The sequence below is a fragment of the Dipodomys spectabilis genome, unplaced genomic scaffold (assembly GCF_019054845.1).
Source record: "Dipodomys spectabilis isolate Male_0828 unplaced genomic scaffold, ASM1905484v1 ptg000871l, whole genome shotgun sequence".
NCBI lineage: Eukaryota > Metazoa > Chordata > Mammalia > Rodentia > Heteromyidae > Dipodomys > Dipodomys spectabilis.
This window is the reverse complement of record NW_024871548.1, coordinates 31,114-41,177: the sequence shown is the minus strand read 5'-3', so window position 1 is coordinate 41,177 and position 10,064 is coordinate 31,114. Positions and strand designations below refer to the sequence as shown.

At 66.7% G+C, this 10,064-nt stretch overlaps 1 protein-coding gene across 3 annotated transcripts; it reads left to right on the top strand.

Annotated features, from left to right (window-relative positions):
* The first annotated feature begins 771 nt into the window (after nt 1-771).
* LOC122102772 (serine/threonine kinase receptor associated protein) lies at nt 772-9,768 on the top strand. Of its 3 annotated transcripts, none has more exons than XM_042673484.1 (10): nt 772-913; nt 2,618-2,753; nt 4,843-4,924; nt 5,370-5,442; nt 6,539-6,635; nt 6,948-7,085; nt 8,102-8,238; nt 8,496-8,645; nt 8,757-8,822; nt 9,454-9,768. In XM_042673484.1, exons 1-10 carry the CDS (start codon nt 802-804, stop codon nt 9,510-9,512), a joined length of 1,050 nt encoding a protein of 349 aa, XP_042529418.1. In that variant the 5' UTR covers nt 772-801; the 3' UTR covers nt 9,513-9,768. The 3 variants fall into 3 exon arrangements, with proteins under 3 accessions (XP_042529418.1, XP_042529417.1, XP_042529416.1); XM_042673483.1 differs by having other exon boundaries at nt 6,948-7,076; nt 8,093-8,238; nt 9,451-9,767; XM_042673482.1 differs by having other exon boundaries at nt 9,451-9,767.
* The last annotated feature ends 296 nt before the right edge of the window (nt 9,769-10,064 follow it).

The following is a 10,064-nucleotide window of genomic DNA, read 5'->3' as shown; positions in this document are numbered from 1 at the left end:
AGCCCCGCCCCCGCGCTCCAGCCCCGCCCCCCGCGCCGCCGGCCCCGCCCCCGCGCCGCCAGCCCCGCCCCCGCGCCGCCAGCCCCGCCCCCGCCGCCAGCCCCGCCCCCGCCGCCAGCCCCGCCCCCGCGCCGCCGGCCCCGCCCCCGCGCCGCCAGCCCCGCCGGCCCCCGCCCCCGCGCTCCCGGCCCCGCCCCCGCGCCGCCGGCCCCGCCCCCGCGCTCCAGCCCCGCCCCCGCGCCGCCAGCCCCGCCCCCCGCCAGCCCCGCCCCCGCGCCGCCAGCCCCGCCCCCCGCCGCCAGCCCCGCCCCCGCGCCGCCAGCCCCGCCCCCGCGCCGCCAGCCCCGCCCCCGCGCCGCCAGCCCCGTCCCCGCGCCGCCAGCCCCGCCCCCGCGCCGCCAGCCCCGCCCCCGCGCCGCCAGCCCCGCCCCCCGCGCCGCCAGCCCCGCCCCGCGCCGCCAGCTCCGCCCCCCGCGCCGGGCGCGCTCGCGCCTGCGCACTGCCGCCCCTCCCGTGCTCCTCTCGGGCCGGCGCTCCCGCCTTCGGCCCGCCCCCTGCGTCACCGCCGCCGGACGCTCGGGCGTCCGTGCTGGCGTCACTTCCGGCCGCTGCCGGTGCGTGGACCGAGCGGCTCCGCGGCCCGTGTGCGGTGCCCCCCGCGCGGCCTCCTCGCCTCCCGGGACCCCGCGGCCGCCGCCGCCGCCCCGGGCCCAGCTCCGCCGCGCCCCGGCCCCCGGCGCCTCCGGCCGCGCCCGGCCCGGGCCCGCGAGCGCGGCCGCCCTCGGCCCCGCCGCCGCCGCCATGGCCATGAGGCAGACGCCGCTCACCTGCTCGGGCCACACGCGGCCCGTGGTGGACCTGGCCTTCAGCGGCGTCACGCCCTACGGCTACTTCCTCATCAGCGCCTGCAAGGGTGAGCGGGGGGGGGGGGGGGGGCGGGGCCGAGGGGCGGGGGGGGGTCGGGGGGCCGGGGTCAGGGGGTCGGGGGGCCCGAGGTTCGGGGGGTCGGGGTCAGGGGATCGGGGAGTCGGGGGCCAGGGGGCCAAGGGTCGGGGGAATCGGGGGGACCTGGGGGTGGGGGGGCGGGGTCAGGGGGTTGGGGTCGGGGGGTCGGGGGGGCAGGGGGCCAAGGGTCGGGGGAATCGGGGGGACCTGGGGGCGGGGGGGCGGGGGGCCCGAGGTTCGTGGGGGGTGGGGAGCTGGGGGGCTGGGGAGTTGGGGGGCCAGGGGGTGGAGGGGCGGGGGGGCCAGGGATGGGGGCCGGGGACCCGAGGTTCTCGGGGGCAGGGAGGCTGGGGGGCCGGGGATCGGGGGGACCGGGGGTCGGGGGGACCGGGGGTTGTGGGGGGCAGGGGGCCGGGGGACCCGAGGTTCTGGGGGGCGGGGAGGCTGGGGGGCCGGGGATCGGGGGGACCGGGGGTTGTGGGGGGCAGGGGGCCGGCGGACCCGAGGTTCTGGGGGGCGGGGAGGCTGGGGGGCCGGGGATCGGGGGGACCGGGGGTTGTGGGGGGCAGGGGGCCGGCGGACCCGAGGTTCTGGGGGGCGGGGAGGCTGGGGGACCGGGGAGTTGGGGGGGCCGAGGGAGCCGCGGGACTGGGGTGTGGGGGAGCCGGGGGGGGCCTGGTTTCTGGCGGGTGGGGGACTGGGGGTGCCAAGGGGGCCCCGGGCCCGACCCAGCAAGGGGAGACGTTGGGCAGGGGGCTCAGACCCACCGGCCGGAGGCGGTGGATGGTGAGATGCTTCCGGCCCAGGGTTAGGTGGATGGACGGCTTCTCACCCGCAGAGGCCAGGTCCAGACCCTGCGAGGGGAGGACCCGAGGATGCTGGACCAGGGGAGGGAGGGCGGCCTGGCGACCGATGGGCTGGGTTGGCCTTCCTTAGCCAGTCAGAAGGCCGAGTGTGTGGGGGGACCCCCGTCACCTCTCCCCCATCATCCCCAGGTCTGAACAGCTTCCCCCTGCTTTTTGTTTTGCTTTGTTTTCTCAAGGTTGGTACTTTGCCACTTGAGCCACAGCTCCGCTTCTGGCTTGTTGCTGGTTCATTGGAGGACTTGTGTGCGTGTGTGTGCATGCATGCCAGGGCTGGCTTTGAACCGTGATCCTCAGATGTCAGCCTTCTGAGTAGCTGGGATGACAGGTGTGAGCCACCCGGTGCCCAGTGTCCAGTCCTCACTGGGGCCAAGTGAGCTCAGGCCACATCCTTCCAACCCCTGTCCGTCCACCGAGGCTCCCGCAGCTGTGGAGGATGCTGGGGAAGGAGGTCACGGAAGCAGGCCCAGGGGACAAAGACGCAGCTCACGCACATCTCAACCTGATGTTCCTTTGGTGGCATTAGCATCGTTTTTGAAAGAGGGAAAAGAAATGTGACTTGTCTTTCAGTTGGTCCAAAATTCAAAGGCTCTTACAAGATTCTTTTGACCTAGTCTCAAATGCTGTGGAGAGACAGACTGGTTCATTTTTTTCGGGTCCGTTTATTTTTGGCCTGTTCTTCGGCAAGTGGGAATGATGAACACAGCAACCCCATTTTTTTCCCTCATTGCTCTTCAGTCGAGTCATTTTTATGTTCAAGTGACCTGGACTTATTGTTAACGTGGGATTCTTTGCAACATCTTTTCCAGATGGGAAACCCATGTTACGCCAGGGAGACACAGGGGACTGGATCGGCACGTTCCTGGGTCACAAGGGTGCTGTGTGGGGCGCAACACTGAACCAAGATGCCACGAAAGCGGCCACGGCGGCTGCGGATTTCACCGCGTAAGTGCCCGGGGTGCCGTGCCCGGGGTGCCGGCTCCTCCCGTGCCTGTGTCCCGTCAGGACCAGTCCTGGCCCCGCTCAGTTTCTAGGTGTCCAGAGCAACAGAATACGCAGAGTTGGAGCTCACTGCCGCTCCCGCTTGGGCCCCCTGCACTCCTTTGTCTTGAGCCGTCCTGAATTCTGCCAGGTTTGGGTGGCTTTCTCTTGTCTTACACGGGAACCTAGGGATGTGTGTGAGTCTAGACCATCATCAGCGTCAGCCTTGTCCTGTGAAAGCCCTTTTTCTGTCTCTCTCCCGCTTTGGGACCCACAGTCATAGTCCCAGAGGTTTTTCTCTTCCCTTTTTACCCCTCAGCTGATGTTAACTACTTAACTCCTCTATTTTTCTATTTCTAAGATGGTATTTGGTAGGACCAGGTGGCCATTTTATATTTGCCAAATAAGTTATTTGGGAAAAGTCTTCTAAAGTACAACAGAGGGCTAGTGAATTCTAGATCTTGACTTTGGTTTTTGGAGTAGTTGCTGTAAGTTTAGGGTCTTGTTTTTTACTCAGTTCATTACTGGGGATGCATCGTGTTGGTTTTATAATGAATTCAGTAAATTAGATTTAACCTACACAACCTACACAACTCTACAGTCTATATAGACATTTGGTAGGGAGTATTTTAAAGTATTCAGAGATCTAACGGTGGTGCGCACACCTGTAATCCCAGCATTGGTAACACTTAGGAGGCTGAGGCGAGAAGATTAGAAGTTTGAGATCTTCTTACCTGGAAAGCATTCAGAAACACCAGAGAAGTTTATTATGGTAGTTGGGTTATAGAGCTGATGGCAGTGAGCTCCTGCTTGATAAATTGCTGTTTTCTCTTCCCTTTTTTTTTTTTTTTTGGTCGGTTGTGGGGTTTGAACTCTGGTCTTGGGCGCTGTCCTTGCGCTCTTCAGCTCAAGGCGAGCGCTCAACCGCTTGAGCCACAGCTCCACTTCCAGTTTTCTAGTGCTTTATTGGAGTCTCACGGACTCTTATCTGGCTTTGAACCTCGATCCTCAGATCTCAGCCTCCTGAGTAGCTAGGATTACAGGCTTGAGCCACTGGTGCCTGGCTTTCTCTTTGTGGTTTTTTTTTTTTTTTTCCGTTTTCTTTTGGTCCTGGGGATTGAATCCAGGACGTTACACTTCTAGGTAAGTGCTTTGCCACTGAGCTACATCCCAGCCCTAAGGTACTGTGGTAAACATACATGTGGGGGTAGACGGTGCAGACATCGCACGCAGAGAGCTTCTGATTTCGCTCTGGGCCAGCTCATGTGGCAGGCAGTGTATTCTGATCCCCCCCCCCCCCCCCCCCCCCCCCCCCCCCCCCCCCCCCCCCCCCGCCTCTTGTAGAATCAAGAGCTGCTCCTCCCAGTTGCACAGATTAGTTCAAGTTGGTGTTAGGAAACTGGAGGAGAAAGGAAGCAGGTGGACTCGATCTTCCACCGGTGAGGGCTGTTTATTGAGATAGAGCAGCTTCCAGTGGGCGAAGAGCTGGGGCAGGAGTTGGGTTTTTATGGGATCTGAGCAAGGAGACGGTGGTTATGTAACATCTTTTTCACAGGCAGAGGAAATTAGAAAGAGAAGTCTTATGGAGGCATTTAGTCTTGTTTTTGTTTCTGGTTTTTGTTTTGCCGGTCCTGGGGCTTCAACTCTGGGCCTGGGCACTGTCTCTCAGCTCTTCAGCTCAAGGCTAGTGTTCTACCACTCAAGCCACAGCGCTACTTGCTGTTTTCTGGTGGTTTATTGGAGATCAGAATCTCACGAACTTTCCTGCGCAGGCTGGCTTTGAACCACGGTCCTCAGATCTCAGCCTCCTGAGTAGCTGGGATGACAGGCGGGAGCCACTGGTGCCTGGCTAGTCTTTTTCTTTATGTTTAAGTATTTTCTAACGTTGAGAAAAGATTCTAAGGCAGAAGATTCGTAATGAATGCACTCATAAGAATTCAGCGTCCAGTGTCCCTGGTAGTTAGAACGAGGCTTGCTGTATTTTCTAATGTTGGCCAGGTTGAACATCCTTTTAATCATCCTCCCCCCCCCCCCCCCCCCCCCCCCATTTTAGCAAAGTGTGGGACGCGGTCTCGGGGGACGAGCTGATGACCTTGGCGCACAAACACATCGTCAAGACGGTGGACTTCACGCAGGTACCGCTGTGGATCGCGCGGGGGTGCCGCTCAGGGGTGAACAGAAAAGCCAAAGAAATGAAAACAAAAATGAGACCATTGAGAGGATTAAATCTCTGTAGAGTAAAACGACGAATGCTTTATTCTGGGCTCTTGGGCATGCCTTGTTTTCTTGGTGATTTGATCGTTGTGTATAAGGCTGCATGGGCTGTTTGGGATCCTGGGTCTGCCATCCGTCCAGCGGTAGACAGCTGTCTACGAAGCGCCGAGACCTTCCCTGATGATTTCTGAGAGATGAGACGCGGGTGCGGCCCGCGGGGGGAGGGGCCTGGTCAGGAAGCCCCTCGGGACGTGGCAGCCACCTCTGTCACGTTGGTGCCTTTTGCACAATGGTCCCCGGTCTGGGCGTGTCACACAGAACAACGAACCCATGGAGTTCATGAACGCTTCGCTTCTTCGCTTTCAGGACAGTAATTACTTGTTAACCGGGGGCCAGGACAAACTACTGCGCATCTATGACTTGAACAAACCAGAAGCAGGTGAGCAGGGTGTGCATGTTGCTCTCTGGTTTATGTTCCTTCATTGCTTTTTTCTTTTTTGGTGGGTCGTGGGGCCTGAACTCTGGGCCTGGGCGCTGTCCCTCAGCTCTTCAGCTCAAGGCTGGCGCTCTACCACTGGAGCCACAGCGCCACTTCTGGCATTTTCTGCTTATGGGGTGCTGGGGAATGGAACCCAGGGCCTCATGCATGCCAGGCAAGCGCTCTACCACTAGCCACCTGCCCAGCCCTTTGTGAGTTCTTGGGATGTCATCTATTCCAGGTGCACCTCTTGTTATGTATCGCTTTTCGCAATTTCCTAGCGATCTGTGTGTGCGTGCGTGTGTGCGCGCGCGTGTGCTTTATTAGACTGGCATCTTCGCAGCTGACCTTGATTAATGCTCCAGCCACGTGTAGCATTTCAGTCTCTGGCTCCTGTGATGGACAGGCTCGTGCCTGTACATTGAGCTGTTCAGGAGGCTGGGATCTGGAGGATCACGGGTTCAAAGCCAGCCTGGACAGAAAAGTCAAGAGACTCCATCTCTAAAATCGGCCAAGAAGCCCGGCGTGGCTCCGCGCCCGCCGCGTGACTGCTCGGCCGCCACGAGGCCGCGAGTTCAAGCCCGGGACCGCCCCCGCACGGAGCGCAGGTGGCCCGGCCCTGCGGCGCACTGGCCTCCGCGCAGGCGCGCTGACGCGGCTCGGGGCCGTTTTCTGTCCCGCCAGGCTGTGTCTGAGGAGGATTTGGAGGCGTTCCTTCTAAGCTGCTCGCTTTCCCGCTCTGTCCCGACCTCGGTCCTCTCCCATGCGTCCCCGTGAGCGCAGCGCGGCAGAGGGCGGGGAGCCGTGGCGCGTGCGCCGCCAGCTCTCGCCCCCGCGTTACGCGGGGTTCGTGGTTACCCAAGGGTCCCCGTTTCCCGGCCGTGTGGTGCACGCCCGCAGTCTCGGCTGGGCCCTCACCGCGGGCAGCCGGGGCGTGCGTGCGTGCGTGCGTGCGTGCGCGCGCGCGCGCGCGCTTCCCTAAGGAACCGGCGGGTTTGAGGGGCGCGGGGGAAGCGTGGCGGCCCCTAACCGCGCGTGCGCCCCGCTGCTTGTGCAGAGCCCAGGGAGATCGGCGGGCACACGTCCGGCATCAAGAAGGCCCTGTGGTGCAGCGACGACAAGCAGATCCTCTCCGCCGACGACAAGACCGTCCGGTGCGTGGCGCGCCTCGCGCGAGACCGCGTTCCCCGGAGCCGAGGGGCCCCCGGGCGGGGGGGGCGGACAGACGGCGACCGCGGAGGCCCAGCCCCGGTCACCCGGTGTCCACTTCGCAGGACGGACATGCTCGCGGTGACACGTGGCCGTCCAGCTGCTGCCGCTGGGCCGGCGTTTGGGGGTGTTCTCTACGGGGTCCGCGGTCCTGCGGGGCGGGGGGTCGTGGCTCCGGGGTCACAGCCATGGGCCCGCGCCCCTTGGTCCGTGCGCGCCCGCCAGCACGCGCCCTGCGTGCCCCTCTCCTCCCGCAGCCTGTGGGACCACGCGTCCATGACGGAGGTGAAGTCCCTGAGCTTCAGCATGTCGGTGAGCAGCATGGCCTACATCCCCGAGGGCGAGATCCTGGTGCTCACCTACGGACGCACCATCGCCTTCCACAGCGCGCTGAGGTACGTGTGCCCGTGTGCCCCCGCGCCCGCCCGCCCGGCCTCCCCGCCCGCCCTCCCGTGCGCACGCGCGCCGGGCTGGCGAGCCCAGCGGTCTCCGCGCTCGCCCTGCCCCTCCCGTGCGCACGCGCGCCGGGCTGGCGAGCCCAGCGGTCTCCGCGCTCGCCCTGCCCCTCCCGTGCGCACGCGCGCCGGGCTGGCGAGCCCAGCGGTCTCCGCGCCCGCCCTGCCCCTGCCGTGCGCACGCGCGCCGGGCTGGCGAGCCCAGCGGTCTCCGCGCCCGCCCTGCCCCTGCCGTGCGCACGCGCGCCGGGCTGGCGAGCCCAGCGGTCTCCGCGCCCGCCCTGCCCCTCCCGTGCGCATGCGCGCCGGGCTGGCGAGCCCAGCGGTCTCCGCGCCCGCCCTGCCCCTGCCGTGCGCACGCGCGCCGGGCTGGCGAGCCCAGCGGTCTCCTCCCACGGTCGCGCCCGCCCTGCCCCTCCCGTGCGCACGCGCGCCGGGCTGGCGAGCCCAGCGGTCTCCTCCCACGGTCGCGCCCGCCCTGCCCCTCCCGTGCGCACGCGCGCCGGGCTGGCGAGCCCAGCGGTCTCCTCCCACGGTCGCGCCGTGCGCACCTTGTGCGTCGGGCAGGCGCGGGCTCCCGGCGGTCCACGCGCGCCATCGTGACGCAGGAAGGCCTTCGCCGCTTTTTTCCGTTCCCTGCGTCCGTGTCTGTGGGTTTCCCTGGGACTTCTGCACTGGAATGAACATAATCCTGACCTTTTTTTTTTGATTGAGAAGCGTTCTGGTCATCACGCGTGTCTTTGAGAACACGAGCGAGCCCTGTGGGGGCGCGGAGGTACCCCCGCCGAGCAGGGCAGCGCACGCGCTTAGTCCCAGCGCTTGGAGGAGGGGGCGGTGGGCCTGGGGTACACACACCCGGGGACCCCGTCCACGCCCAGCAGGGCCCGGAAAGGCGGCGCGTTCCGGGTGGGCTCCGGGGGTGCGTCAGGGCCGCTGAGCGCCCCTCCCGCCCTCAGCCTGGACCCCATCAAGTCCTTCGAGGCCCCCGCCACCATCAACTCGGCCTCGCTGCACCCCGAGAAGGAGTTCCTCGTGGCGGGGGGCGAGGACTTCAAGCTGTACAAGTACGACTACAGCAGCGGGGAGGAGCTGGGTGAGTGCGGGGACCCCACGGGGCCCACCCTCGGCTGGCCGCCCTGCCCGGAGCGCACGGCGGGGGAGGGGCGGCCGGGGCCGGGGCCGGGGCTCTGCTTTCCCCACCCGCTTGTCTGTGTCTGTCTGTCTGTGTGTGTGTGTGTGTGTGTGTGTGTGTGTGTGTGTGTGTGTGTGTCTGTCCGTGTGTCTGTCCGGCCGTCACCCCGGTTTTCCGGGTCCCCGGCGGTGGCGGTGATGGCGGCCTGGGCCTTGCAGAGTCGTACAAGGGGCACTTCGGGCCGATCCACTGCGTGCGCTTCAGCCCCGACGGCGAGCTGTACGCCAGCGGCTCGGAGGACGGCACGCTGCGCCTGTGGCAGACGGTGGTGGGCAAGACCTACGGCCTGTGGAAGTGCGTGCTGCCCGGTGAGTGCCTGCGCATGCGCGCGCCCGGTGCGCCTGCGCCCAGCCAGCGCGGGGCGGGGGGGGGGGGGGGGGGGGGGGGGCGCTGACCGCCGACCGCTGCTCTCTCCGCAGAGGAAGAGAGCGGAGAGCTGGCCAAGCCCAAGCTGGGCTTCACCGAGGGCGCCGAGGAGGAGCTGGGTGAGCACCGCGCCTGCGCGGGGGGGGGGGGGGGGGGCGGAGGAGGCGCTGCGTGAGCACCTCGCCTGCGCGGGGGGGGGGGGGGGGGCCGAGGAGGAGCTGGGTGAGCACCGCGCCTGCGCGGGGGGGGGGGGGGGGGGGGGGGGCGGAGGGGGCGCTGGGTGAGCACCGCGCCTGCGCGGGGCGGCGGGCGGTCCCGCGGTGGACACGGAGGAGGAATGAGGATGCCATTACTCGACTGCAGGCTCGTAGTTGTGTCTTCGTTGTGTTTTTGCCGGCCGTGGGGTTTGAACTCGCGGCCCGGCGCCGTCCCCCAGCTGCTGTTGCTCCAGGCCAGCGCCCCGCCGTCGGCGCCGGGCGCCGCTTCCCGCTTTAACCGCGCGCGGTGCCGAGGCCTCGAGCCCGGGCCTGCGCGCGAGGCGGGCGGCGCGCATGCGCCCGCGCCGGCACGTCCTCACGGCAGCACGTCCTCACGTCAGGACGTCCTCACGTCAGCACGCGCCCTGGCTGTGGGGCCACGGGGCGGCTCCCGGTGCGGTGCGGGGCACCCGCGCTTCTCGTCCCCAGCGGCATGCGCCCGCCCTCCCCCTGCTGACCGCTCGGACTTGTCTTGTGTTTTGAATCGCAGAAGAAATCGCTTCAGAGAACTCGGATTCCATCTACTCCTCCACCCCCGAGGTGAAGGCCTGAGCGCGCGTGCGCGGAGGGTGCGCATGCGCGGAGGAGCCGCCGCGCGCGCCCCCCGGTCCCGGTCCGACCACCCCAACCACCCCACGGCAGAAGACGCCGGGCGCGGCCGGCTGCGGTGACAGTGTCGGAACCGCAGTGCGCGCGAGCCCGCGCCAGCGCCAGCGCCTCCTTCCATCAGCGCCCGCAGCTCCCGGACCGGAGGGGGCGGACAGCGCCGGCCGGCCCCCTCCCTCGACTCCCCCTCTCCCCTCCCCCCCCCCCCCCCCCCCCCCGCAGAACGCTATTTTTGTTCCGCCCCGCGGTCAGCGGCCGCGGCCCAGCGCGTGCCCGGCCCTCCGCGCGCGGCCTCCGGACATAATTATTTTAGTTATTAAATAAAACTCCTCCAAACGAAACGCTCCGCCGCGCGGCCCCGCCACCACGCTTCTAGAAGCTTCCAGAAGCTTCCACCGCACGTCCGCCACGGGGGTGGGGTGGGGTGGGGTGTGGGGGGGGGCCGGGCAGGGGCTCCAGCGGCGGAGCGCCCGCCTGGAGCGGGAGAGTGCGGGGCGC